The sequence below is a fragment of the Brachionichthys hirsutus genome, chromosome 2 (genome assembly GCF_040956055.1).
Source record: "Brachionichthys hirsutus isolate HB-005 chromosome 2, CSIRO-AGI_Bhir_v1, whole genome shotgun sequence".
Taxonomy (NCBI): domain Eukaryota; kingdom Metazoa; phylum Chordata; class Actinopteri; order Lophiiformes; family Brachionichthyidae; genus Brachionichthys; species Brachionichthys hirsutus.
Window position 1 is genome coordinate 8,532,215 of NC_090898.1, and position 13,316 is coordinate 8,545,530.

At 44.3% G+C, this 13,316-nt stretch overlaps 1 protein-coding gene across 1 annotated transcript; it reads right to left on the reverse strand.

The window, feature by feature from the left end:
- Nucleotides 1-1,885: 1,885 nt before the first annotated feature.
- Nucleotides 1,886-11,349, reverse strand: LOC137908097 (activin receptor type-1B-like). The gene is made up of 4 exons (XM_068752471.1): nt 11,276-11,349; nt 3,667-3,903; nt 3,334-3,549; nt 1,886-2,895 (listed from the first exon to the last, which is right to left on the reverse strand). The coding sequence occupies exons 1-4, from the start codon at nt 11,337-11,339 to the stop codon at nt 2,789-2,791; spliced, it is 624 nt and encodes a 207-aa protein (XP_068608572.1). The 5' UTR covers nt 11,340-11,349; the 3' UTR covers nt 1,886-2,788.
- Nucleotides 11,350-13,316: the final 1,967 nt, after the last annotated feature.

Consider the following 13,316-nt stretch of genomic DNA (forward strand, 5'->3'; position numbering starts at 1 on the left):
ATCCATTCTCATCTCTGCTCTGTAAACGCATCAGTAGTTCCGCCATTAAAATGTGGGACCAATTTACCTTGAGTTTTCAAGAAAATGAGTGAATGAATAAATGTTTGTATTCATCCATCTCAGTTATCAAAAGACTAAGATGGCTGAAGGCTGGGTACGCTCTGGATAAGTCGCCAGTTTGTTGCAGGGCTCTGTAAAAGCAAGCAAACAAACAAAACAATGATCAAATCCGCTGCAGTATCAGATTTCTGAGGGCAGATTCAGACAGAATGTGAAATAATCACAAACAAGATCATGAAATGCATTTTAATGAAGATCAATGAGGGTTTCAGGTTTTTCTTTCAGCTTGCAGATGCAGCCTGTCCCATTAACGCATCCAGCTGCCAATGCCCCAGAATACAGACCAGGAAGCGGTGTCTCAGATTTTAGCCTGGTGCATTTGGGACTTGAACTCGGGGACCTGATCTGTGCTTCCTGTCATCACCTGTCCTCTTGCTAGGACTCTAACCGATCTACCCTCGAGCCTAATCGTGTCTGCAGAATCTCCTCTGTGGCTTTGTATCTGTTCATTAGCGACCATATGTAATTTATCGCAACATGGCTTGACTGCACATTGCCTGTTAAACAAATCCACCTGTCTTTATTTGGACTGATCCCACTGTGAAAAAGAATACACAGAGGGAGAAGTAAGATGGGCTCCTGTACTCACAGACAGGGAGTTTTGTCTCTCTGATACTTGAACAACCCCCCCCCCCCCCCAGTGTTAAAAATAACCATCATCTGACTGCCCAGACAGACTGGGGCTTTGAGGGAGTATTATCTATCTGGAGTTGCTTCAACAACTGTGCAGATGGAAAACATACTCACACTCAATGCTCCCTCTAATTGTTCATGCGTCTGAGCAAACACACAAACTCCCCGAGCAGTCCCTCGGACAACTTTGAGCAACATCATAATAATACATTTTATTTTAACCGCACTTTACATTTGAAAGCAAACCTCAAAGTACACAATAAAAAACAGGTAAAATGAACAATCAAAGGATGTGTGTACTGTGGTCCCGAGAGAGTCCTGGAACTCTGATCACAATGGCGTCTATTAGCTGCGTAAAAACATGTGAATCTCATCATTAGCCGGAGCAGCCAGTCACCGGACACTCACTGACTCAGTGGAAAATAGAACAGAATTAATGTTTACGTGTTTATGCTATTTTCAATTTAGGTTGGATTTTGTTTGTGCGCAACGTAGATTTTCGCTGCGCGAAGACCGTATCAGCTGTGCGTAATTACGCACGAGCCACTTTAGAGGGAGCGTTGCTCACACTGGTACATAATAATGATTATAAAGCAAAAATATGGGTGATACTTAACCCTACACTGTAGCTACGAGGACTAAAGGTAAACTAAATTAACATTGGTTCATGTTGTAGTTTGGATTTTGAGCTTTATTTTTAATTTTTTTACACTTGACATTGGAGAGACCTGAATGTTTGCATCATTGTAAGTACAATTTAAAACACATCAGATAGAAAGTTATTTGAAATGTATTTTTTTTTAGAAATTATTGCATGAAAAATTACGAAGAACAATGTCATGAAAATAATATTAAAGTTACGAAGTTGCATTAAATGAGGCTTGCTTTGAATTAATGTTTTCATATTTTCTACATTCAGTTTTCACCATATAACTTCACAAAATGTGAATATATAGTTTTAGTTGTAGTTGCTTAATTTTAAGATGGTTTCAGCTAAATAATAACACGTCTGTAGAACTGTTAGTGCCGTGAATCTCTCACCGTTTTGTGTGGTCTGTCGGCATCTACAGGTCTTTGAGAGAGTTGCAAACTTCAGTGGGCTAAAAAAGCTTCTGGAGCGCACGTTGTTGAAACGTACAATCCTTTATTCAACATATACAATAGCACATCACTGCTTCCTTTACTGCATGGCCATATTAGTGGCGAAAGTACATTTTGGACCTACAGAAAAGTGGAAAAATAATTAGAAAAAGTTGCTTCATAAAAAATTATTATATAAAATGTGTCTCATCGTTGAATAGTGGAAAAATATATATATTTACAATAAGCCCAATGCTGAACTAAGGCAATGGTATGTACAACTACATATCTCCATATGTCTGCATGCAAATAATAAAATGAGCATTCTATACAAGTTAAATATGTTTACAAAACAAATAACATACTGGTGAGAGCATGATTGAACGTACGCATTTCCTGTATTCATCGTGAAATCAAAGCCATTGTATTCTTTGTAACTTTGTTCATGAAGTGAGATGTATGTGACATTATACAGAAATTAATCTTCAATGAGACGAGTAATAGGTGCTCCTTTCTGCACGGCAATGGGGACAAAAATAATTCATGCCTTTCATGTGCAGAACAGGCTGTTCATTGTTCAGTGCGTTATCCTGCTGTAGAAACATCTGAAAGCCTTCATCAGGTGAATGAAACAACAACAACAACAAAATGCCTTGAGCTTAATAGCTTTCTTTTTTGAGGCCTTGTCGTTTTGAAGCAAAAGAAATGGACCAGTGAAAATCAGGCTATTATAAATGGGGAAAGTCTTGTGTGTGAGCGGAAAGCTACTGCTCAAAAACAGATGATTTTAATATAAAGCAGCAACTGTGTGAGTTAATAAACATCTACTAATCATTGGCACCTCGCAGGAAAGTGGTATAAAAGCCCTTCTTGGCATGTACAAGTTTTTGTCCAAGTTTCTTTATGGTCCTCATTCTACACATCTTGTTTGAGTTTTTCAATGCTGAAGTCACTGTCATGGTCCAGCTTGGAAAGCGTCTTCCTCACCCGCAGGGCGGTGAGGCGGGCTTGTGGGCTCTGGTACCAACACTCCTTCATGATCTTCACGATCGTTGACAGGATCTACAAACAGATATAGAGCGATGTCAAGCGCCACGTGGCCAATGCGTCGCTGTTGTTTTTAATATATGATATAACATCATTGTTATAGACAATGCACCCTGCCCTGACTCATTTCTAAATCGTTATGGTACAATCAAACGTGACTGTTTATGTGTTATCTTGAAAAGATGTGAATTGGAGAATTTGTGGGTGCTAAAGATTTAACTTTGCACATCTGTAGAAAAAGCAGGGCATCCTGTTGCCCTCTTAGGTCTGGAAGAAGCTGGATAAAAAGCTCTTTGGAATGATTTCCAATGCTGGAACCACAGCTGATTTCTTACAGTTGTTGCTGCGTGTGACCTCGGCCATTAACACCAACAAAGGTCACCATAACCCATAGATATTCACAGTCCTGGAAATAAGTCCCACCTCCAACCCTGGGCAATCCAGGGTCCTCACCACTTCCAGCAACTGGCAATGTGAAATGCTCGCAGGACGGGTCTTCTACTTCCAGCCTCTGCCTGTGGCTGTATGCCCTCTGGTGATACTGGAATAGGAACACGCCGACCATCAGCAGCACACAGAGAAGGAACACCGGGCCGGCGATGACTGCCACCAGCTCCACTGGTCCCCAAGAGCCGCCCGAGCCTGACCAGTGCCCCTCCTTGGTTGGGACTAAGGGGGCAAAAGGGAACAGGTGGAAAACCACAACTTGTAACTTTGACTTTAACATAACAAAACATTACTGTTGTTGAATTCCTTCAAATCTGGTAACTGATGGTTGCGCCTCACCAGGGACTTTCAGATCAATACTGTTGCAGTAATTTTCATAGCAGCAATGAGTGTTGAGGAATCCTCCAGCACTCAGGCAGTAGAAGGGTTGTCCAGGAGGAAGCAACCCGTCCTGGTCGATACAGATCCGTAAGTGTTGCTCCTTCCCCTGGATGAAATACGTGGAGGTCATGCAGGCACCGTCCGTTTCGCACACGTAGCCCGTCTTCTCACAGTTTGTGCAGTTACAGCGTAGCGCTGGAGGACACAAGAGAAGCGAATTAATACAAATTCATCAGACAGCACTACCAGGTTAAACTTATCGACTGCGGCTTTCCCTTTTGTCCAGTAGGTGGCGACCTAACCGTTTCAATGGCCTGTAAGGAGCACGGTTTCCCATTCAATTGAGGGCATTTTGTGACTAACAAAGAGCAACAGCCCTGAAATCAGATCCGTCACTGCAGATGAACCCAAACATGCAGAGTGGAGACAGACCTGCACAGCGGGGGAGACCAAGTGAAACCCAACGCGGGGAGAGGGCTCCTGCTAAATCCCCAACGCAGCGTTCTGCTCCATTCCTTTCCCTTGTAGGTCTCACACTGATACAGGGAACTGTCCCTGTTCAAACTAAAGAGACAAGAGTTTCATTGAACGCGGCACAATCCTGCTGGGGGACCTATTAAAAGGCGACACAATGGAACAAATGCCACTTACATAATAAGACTATGCTGGCCCATCTACACGCTCAAAATTGAGGCCAGTGTGCAGGAATGAAACTATTCTCAAAGAGAACCAGGAGACAAAGTACCCTTCTTAGATTCGGAGAGAAATGTGATTTCGAGTCATAAGACTTGCTTCTCATTAAGAGTAAGATCAACACAAAAGCGTTCTTCCAAGGTTTTCTGTGACCAGAGCACAAAGCTGAACCAGGCATGGCTCGGTAGTTGTGGAACTGAGGAAAACATTCTAACATTGGGAAGAAGAAAAAAAACGAGAGAGTGGCTAAACTTGAATGAACCCCCGCGGGTAAAATTCAAGCTGACTGACAACAGGGATGAGAGTGAGACGTGGTGGGCCCGGAGCTTTAATGGACAACAAAGGCTACTTAGGAAGTACACACAGGAAGAATCAAAGCAGAGAGAAATTTCAAATCCCAATTCACCTGCAAAAGGAAGCGGCTCAGAATCAGCCGGACCATTGATCATGTCTGGTCCAGAGGAAAAGAAGATTCCAGAGTGGCAAGCTCCCAATGATTTTATCTCAGGGGTTTCTTTCAGTCCAGCTCACTGACCTTTCCTGTTGGTGTACTATCTATCATAAGGTGTCAGCATGTTTTAGCCCGTTCCTGAACATAGTACTCATAAGATAAGACTACCGTAGTTAATGCAGGACTAAAATACAGACTGGGTAATCAGCATTTAACACCCCAATGGTAAAAACCACAACCCGCTGTGTCACAGGAATGATTAAGACAATTTCTGGGAGGTAGGGTCCAGTGGGGAAGATATTTTTTCCACATATCTATGATTGTTTGCTGAGTGTTACTGGAAACATGAAGCACTTTCAGTAACATTTCTTATCTGTTTTGTGTTTGCATGCATCACTCTGCAGGAGGTGAGCGGGGAAAGTGGCAGGAACTCTTGACGAAGTTCGTCCAAATTCCATTAACTTTGCATATAGATGGAATTTCCTGCGGATTACGCAGAGGTAAAGCAGCTGGACTGAATGAAGAGAGGAAAAACAAGCTTTGCGCAACAGCATTCTAATCTGCAACATAATGGTGCAAAATAGTTCAGCTAAATTACAAACAGATGAGAGAAGTAACAGATGTAAGTTAGAAAGCTGGACAATAAGTGGAAACAAAACATCATCACATTTGGACAGTCCTACCCGTCTTTGGTAGACGTTTATTACCGGTTACGTTAAAAGCATCAATCGACTGAATCCAGTCCAGGCAGAAGCCTTTTGAACAAATCCATTCTCAATGCAAGCAGTGACTTTTTAAAAACCCACCAGATGGTGAGTCCAAACCGTCCTCACTAGACGTTTATTTTTTCTTTGAGAAACTTCCCACATATAAATACAGTATATACAGCAATAAATTAACAGCGATCTGACAGGAACACCGTGACCTGACATGAACAGGCGCATCCCACACGAAGACTCCGTGTGTGGCAAGACAGACGGTCCAAAGACATACCAACAGAAACGCAGATAAGAAGCTAAACACGGCTGAAACACACGGTTCCCTCTCTAATCTATCAGGGATGGTTTGTGGTCAACCAAGAGTTTGGTCTGTGGCAAGAAAGCCCTCATTAAAGACCACCTTGTGACCCTACCATAAGCTTCCACAGCGACACGCCTCAACACTAGTGGTGCGACGGTACATTAAAATGGTATTTCGGTTCAGTCCAGTTTTTTGAGGCGCTCGGTTCGGTTAATTTTCGGTACAAAAGAGGCAGAAAGGAATTACGGTACTTAAAATGCTTTAAAGTTTCACAACATTGCCAGTTAGGACAGAATCCAACCAGGAGGTCTCTGCATTAAAATGTAAAGATTTCTACCAGCTGACAAATATCAAACACCAAAATGTATATGATGGAAGCCACTATTCCAACAATGTCTCGTTGGCTGTGGTGAATTCCATGTCACAGGAGAAAGCACAACTAAATCAAAACAATGTCCAAGAAAGAACTTCTGGTCTGCCAGAATTTGTTTGCATCACATTGTAACCAGTGTACAAGTGTTACAAAACCAAACCTGAGGGGATAATGCCGAGCCTAAACACACGAGCATGTGTAGTTGTGTATGTCGTTTTAGTAAAGTGCTCTTGTATCCACATAATTGGTGGTCTTTACACTGGTCCTTTGTGTGGAGATTAAAGCAACATGGAGGACAGATTGGACTGGCCCTGCAGCCACAAAGAGCAGAGCGGAATGGGGGGAGCGCACTTCTGCATGGAGCAGAGGGGGATGGTGGGACACAGGGGACAGGCCGAGAGTGAGACAACCTCAAAATCTGAGGGGGGGGGGGCTGCCCTCGACCAGACAGGATGGGGACCGGTCCCCGAATTGCGCAGGACAATATGTCGGGTGGGGGGCAGGCAGACGGTAACAGCGCTCTGCCTAAGTGACCAGCTGCAGCCATCATTAAAGCCCAGTCTAGACTTTGACTTAGGGGGGGGGGGGGGGGGGGGGACTACTGTAGAAGAAAGCATGGAGTAAACAGTGCAGAGGGATTCCTTTGAGCTGCTAGTGTGAGAAGTTCCTATCATTCCGTTCGTGTTGAGACAGGAAACTGCAGACAGCGAGAAAGGGCTTAGTAAAACATTGTTGCCTTGCCCCATCCCAAACACCGTCACGCTTTATCCCTGATGACCATGTTCTCAGAGCATAACAGTTCACTCACGTGTTGTTCTGACAGACTCGTGGGGCAAACCTGTAAAAACAGGGGTCGGCTTCATTTATTTATTTTCTTGCAAAAATAATGACGTCTGTTGGAAATAAAGAGAACGTCAAGTGTACTTGACAAAAGGTGGCGGTTACACAAACTACCAGGCCACATGATGCAGGCGGAGTCACTGGATTTGTGAGTGTGCACGGGGAGCAGAACACCATTACCAAAATGCACTGGCTTAAATTAGATCCATACAGATTCCAGGCTGAGCTGATCAAGACAAGCAGACGCCACCAGAAAGAGTGAATGCGAGCGCGCACGCACACACACACACACACACACGTGTCCTAATCAATGCTCTGGGAAGAAGGAAAGTCATTACCTTTGTCTGCATCTCAGGGTCAGATTACTGCTCTGATGCTAAAGTGAAGTCTCTGGGGCCGAGGCTGCTTCTGTCTGGACCAACCACCAGCCTCGTGGCTACATCCCATCCGGTCTGTCTGGTCGTCGACCTCCACGGGTGTGTTCAAATGCACACAAATGTGAGCACAGGCTCGCCCTGGAATGCTCATCAAATTCCCAAACTGGCCGGCATCACTTCCATTATGGGAAAGCATGTTGCAGTACTACGAGCCTCAGCATCTGGCACGTGACTGCAGTTTTAATACACTAACAATCATTAGCAAACCACAGACTTAATAATTACTAATCCTCTGTCTACAGCTGTTCAAAAGGTTAGCCAGCTCTGATCACAAAGCTGGATAAATCCATACCGGAAGCAAGCAGCACTCACTGGAGGCACACTTTATGACACCGGTGCATTCATCCATGAATGCATCTGCTATGTAGAATACAAGTGACGTTGAAACAAAAACATCAGACTATAGATAATGCTGCTGAGCAAAAACAGATAATTAAATTTGATATTTTGCATCTTCTAAAGCCAAAATAAACATTGATAAATGAAATACACAGAAACCCCAAATAGACTTGCAACATTCATGTCTAAATCTTCCGATTTCAAATAAAATACAATAAAATAAAAACCAGAAACTGTGCACAGTGGAAGTATATTGTCAGGATAATTGTTCAATTGTCAGGTCAAACTATACTACGGAGTCACATGTCAGATGAGGTCTTCAAATACAAGTCAGAACCATTAAATCCTCGAAGCTTTTGGGTCCTGTTCTGTGAAACTATGAAACAAAACAGAGATCCCAGCTCTTTGGATCAAGTGTATATCTGGAGGAGGAGAAATGAAACGGGCAGAAATGCACACCCCACATAGTAAACATGGCCGTGGCTCAGTGGTGCTCTGGGCTCATTCGCTTCCTCTTGCACTGAGAACCTACCTAGAGGATAAGATGTTTTCCAATGTATCAGGAAATCCTTTAAGAAAAACATCTTGGCATCTGTGAGGAAGCTGAAGCTTGGGCATTACTGCACATTCCAAAGGGACACTGACGCCAAGCATATCTCAGTTCACTAAGGATTCAGTTTAGAAAAAAATCCTGGAATATGCTAGAGAAGCAGCAAATCCTGTATAAAACCTAAAGAGGGACGCTAAATCAGGGATATTGTAAAACTGGCACGCTTGGCCCGTGAGGAACGTGCAAATATTCCTCAGGAATAGTGCCAGAAGATGCATTCTGGCTATACATTACATTTTCTACAGCTTATAGCAGCAGAATGGTGCCTTGCAAACTACAGATGTTCATTATTTTAAGAGAAACTGCAGTCGTCTGTAAATATGGCCTTCATTGTCTTATTTAGGACAAACACTTGTAATATCTATTGCTTCTAATCATTTTAGCCATTTGTTTTTATTACAAATAGATGCTATTTACAGCTGAATATTTTGTGAATAAACAACACAGTGTAGGATAATTTTGTTTCTAACAGCACATGATATGTTTACACACGTCTGGAGTAACTTCACAGGACAAAGTAGACAACTAAAGGTGAAATTGCTGGCTCTAAAGCAGTAATAATCCCTTGTTGTCCAACATCAGTAATGGCGGCGCTGGGTCAGTCGGAGGCTACACGGTCTGCAGCAGCAATTAAGGCTCTGGGCCAACCGAGGTCATTAACAGCACTGGCTATTAGGGGGGGGGGGCGACCACCCCAGACATTATTTGACCTGACCTTGACTGACTCGGTGCCATATTGTAGAAAATGTGAGGAAATAAACTAAAAGGTCTACAGCGAGGAAGCGCCTGGGGCAGGGAGAAATTGCACACATCATACATGCAACTTAATTTTAGCACAATTTATGTACTAAAACATCAACAACAGGCCTCAACATTCAATTTAAGGGATGCAAAATAAAATGCTGTCCCTTAAGCCTGCTGTAAATATTACCGTCCCCATCCCAACGCTGGTCTCTCAACCAATACATACCTTTGAACCCAAGCAAGACCTTTTTTGTTGTCAGACTGCCCTCTCTTTCATTCTGCACAGGAAGCGCCTCATGAAATGACAAGACTGATACAGCCTTGATAGTATGAAGACTGGCTACTAAAGGGTAGTACAGGATTCTCTTGATGTAGTACTTGAAGGACTTTATTTAACCAAAGGCCTCGCTTTGATGTAGGAGGAAAAATAGCACATTCAAGTGACGAGAAGGCAGAAGTGGGACCACAGATATCAAAGTACAGATTAAATCCTGATAAAGTACCAGGACATTTATGATCGAGATAGAGAATGGTGGGGGCGGGAGGAAGACAGGGACGCGCCCTAGCTCGCGGCTGTGTGGTTGAAGGTGCCCAAGCATATATCACATTGCTATTGTGTTTAAAGCACCCAGGAAGACTGCATCACTCAGGCACGGAAGGACTAGAATACCAGCGACTTCAATTCCTGGTGAGGTTGGAACACGTGAACGACGCATCAAACACTCGTCTCAGAAAAACAAATTACGCTGGCCCCGGGGGCAGAAACTACTTTTAGAGATTTGAACGGTTCCAGTCCTTGCACGGTGTAATCCATTACCCAGCATGGAACCATGGCTCCTGACAGACTGGTGGGTCCCCTTGCACAACAGACCAGGCCAGCTGGAAGAGCACAGCCCCAGTCTGTTTGAGTCACACACAAACCTCACGCTCCTATCCAACTATCCAACATCGCTGTTAATGTCGAAGTAACCCTGCCACCCACTAAAGGTGCGAGTTTGTTCCCCTGTGGGGGGGGGGGGGGGGTCAATCAACAGTATATAATGCACATATTCCAGCATAACTGTTTCAAGCATCATAATGTTAATAGAAGACAAAAAGGTTATTTGGTTTGGCACAGAAATATAACAAGTCAAAAGAGCATTAAAATACAGAGATCCCAACGGGCCAAACGCCTTGGATGGGCGTACAACAAACCATTTGTGCCTCAAGTGAACGTCTATGTTACCACAACACAGGTTTAGTGCAACATATGGTCGGATCCCAACGCGTGTTGTGGAATCAAGCGGCCCAGCAGAGAGGACTGGAGTGGACGCAGCCACACAACCTCAATGGACCCCTCATTTAAATCACAAGGAACCCACACTCCGACTTTGACTCCAGTCTGGGACCTTTGAATACGCTGCAGCATTCACTTTCTGCTGGAGGCACCCCAGCGCCCTATTCAACCTTTACAAATGCAAAACAAAGGAGAAGCTGCCTGTGTTTACATCGGAGTGGGCTCGGCCCAGATCGTGACCCCCCCCCCCCCCGGATCGACAGCATGAACGGGTTTAACCAGCCTGCTATCCTCACAGCGATAAGCCCACACCGGAATGTACCAGAAAACTTCAGCAGCAACAGCAGAGTGTAGATTATTCCAAACACACGGTGACACATTGTTATTAAAGTCTTAAATTAGCACTTTCATCTATCCACATTAAACTTTAGAGTCGTTTCATTTTCCACCTGGCTAGCCAGCGTTAGCTGGCGCCTCGACACAAGCGGTCCCGTCTGTGGATCCGCGACTTCCCAACGAGCTCGGTAGAGACAACGGAGACGGCGGGGAGTCGTCGGTCGGTGAAAATCAGCCACAAACAAACACACGAGAGGAGCTTTTTGTTCGCGCAGTAACGGCGCTCGTCGTTTTGAGGTCAGCGCTAGCTCGGCACGGTTAGCCAAATCCCCGACGCGGAGCGCCATGACGAGGGAGCGACAAACAGGCGCTGTCCTGCCCAAGAAAACACACCGAGAGAGAGAGAGAGAGAGACAAAAGCCGGAGAAGCGTTCGCGGTGAGACTCACCGTTACCGGCCGCCGCCAGCCCCAGCAGGGCCAGCAGCGCGGGGGCGACCCGCTTCAGAGACATCTTCCCCGAATCCCCATGTCTCAGCGAGGAAACGCGTCCGGAGTGTGTCGCTACCAACGCGAACAGACCTGCAGCGCAACCACAGCCCACCCGCACGCACTCACGCACGCACGCGCGCCACCGCCAGCAGATCTATAGCAGCCAGCCCGGCGCGTGACCCGTTCAAAGGGGTGCGCGCGTGCACGTCGAAGGGAGAGGTCTCTGATGTGACCTTCTGCAAAAGCGATGCCTGTCTGGGCAACAGCTTCTTAGGGAAGGATCAAAGATAGTTCTGGTTTTAAAGCTCCACGAAACGGCGTCTTCTGAGTCTCATCTCAAGGAGCACACAATTATTAATCAGTGACTTTACCTAACAAATCCATTTTCATCTCTGCTCTATAAACGCATCAGTAGTTCCGCCATCAAAATCTGGGACCAATTTACCTTGAGTTTTCAAGAAAATGAGTGAATGAATAAATGTTTGTATTCATCCATCTCAGTTATCAAAAGACTAAGATGGCTGAAGGCTGGGTACGCTCTGGATAAGTCGCCAGTTTGTTGCAGGGCTCTGTAAAAGCAAGCAAACAAACAAAACAATTATCAAATCCGCTGCAGTATCAGATTTCTGAGGGCAGATTCAGACAGAATGTGAAATAATCACAAACAAGATCATGAAATGCATTTTAATGAAGATCAATGAGGGTTTCAGGTTTTTCTTTCAGCTTGCAGATGCAGCCTGTCCCATTAACGCATCCAGCTGCCAATGCCTCAGAATACAGACCAGGAAGCGGTGTCTCAGATTTTAGCCTGGTGCATTTGGGACTTGAACTCGGGGACCTGATCTGTGCTTCCTGTCATCTCCTGTCCTCTTGCTAGGACTCTAACCGATCTACCCTCGAGCCTAATCGTGTCTGCAGAATCTCCTCTGTGGCTTTGTATCTGTTCATTAGCGACCATATGCAATTTTTCGCAACATGGCTTGACTGCACATCGCCTGTTAAACAAATCCACCTGTCTTTATTTGGACTGATCCCACTGCGAAAAAGAATACACAGAGGGAGAAGTAAGATGGGCCCCTCTACTCACAGACAGGGAGTTTTGTCTCTCTGATACTTGAACAACCCCCCCCCCCAGTGTTAAAAATAACCATCATCTGACTGCCCAGACAGACGACAGACTGGGGCTTTGAGGGAGTATTATCTATCTGGAGTTGCTTCAACAACTGTGCAGATGGAAAACATACTCACACTCAATGCTCCCTCTAATTGTTCATGCGTCTGAGCAAACACACAAACTCCCCGAGCAGTCCCTCGGACAACTTTGAGCAACATTATAATAATACATTTTATTTTAAACGCACTTTACCTTTGAAAGCAAATCTCAAAGTACACAATAAAAAAACAGGTAAAATGAACAATCAAAGGATGTGTGTACTGTGGTCCCGAGAGAGTCCTGGAACTCCGATTACAATGGCGTCTATTAGATGCATAAAAACATGTGAATCTCATCATTAGCCGGAGCAGCCAGTCACCGGACACTCACTGACTCAGTGGGAAATAGCACGGAATGAATGTTTACGTGCTTATGTTATTTTCAATTTAGGTTGGATTTTTTTTGTGCGCAACGTAGATTTTCGCTGCGCGAAGACCGCATCAGCTGTGCGTAATTACGCACGAGCGACTTGAGAGGGAACGTTGCTCACACTGGTACATAATAATGATTATAAAGCAAAAATATGGGTGATACTTAACCCTACACTGTAGCTACGAGGACTAAAGGTAAAATAAATTAATATTGGTTCGTGTTGTAGTTTGGATTTTGAGCTTTATTTTTAATTTTTTTACACTTGACATTGGAGAGACCTGAATGTTTGCATCATTGTAAGTACAATTTAAAACACATCAGATAGAAAGTTATTTGAAATGTATTTTTTTTAGAAATTATTGCATGAAAAATTACGAAGAACAATGTGATGAAAATAATATTAAAGTTAAGAAG

What these genes read in the sequence shown, in the direction of transcription:
- LOC137908097 (XM_068752471.1), bottom strand. Translation starts at nt 11,339, where the DNA reads ATGTCTCTGAAGCGGGTCGCCCCCGCGCTGCTGGCCCTGCTGGGGCTG. An exon ending in TATTGATCTGAAAGTCCCTG is followed by an intron (nt 3,550 to 3,666) that starts GTGAGGCGCAAC and finishes TTGCCCCCTTAG; the next exon opens with TCCCAACCAAGGAGGGGCAC. An exon ending in ATTGCCAGTTGCTGGAAGTG is followed by an intron (nt 2,896 to 3,333) that starts GTGAGGACCCTG and finishes ATCTGTTTGTAG; the next exon opens with ATCCTGTCAACGATCGTGAA.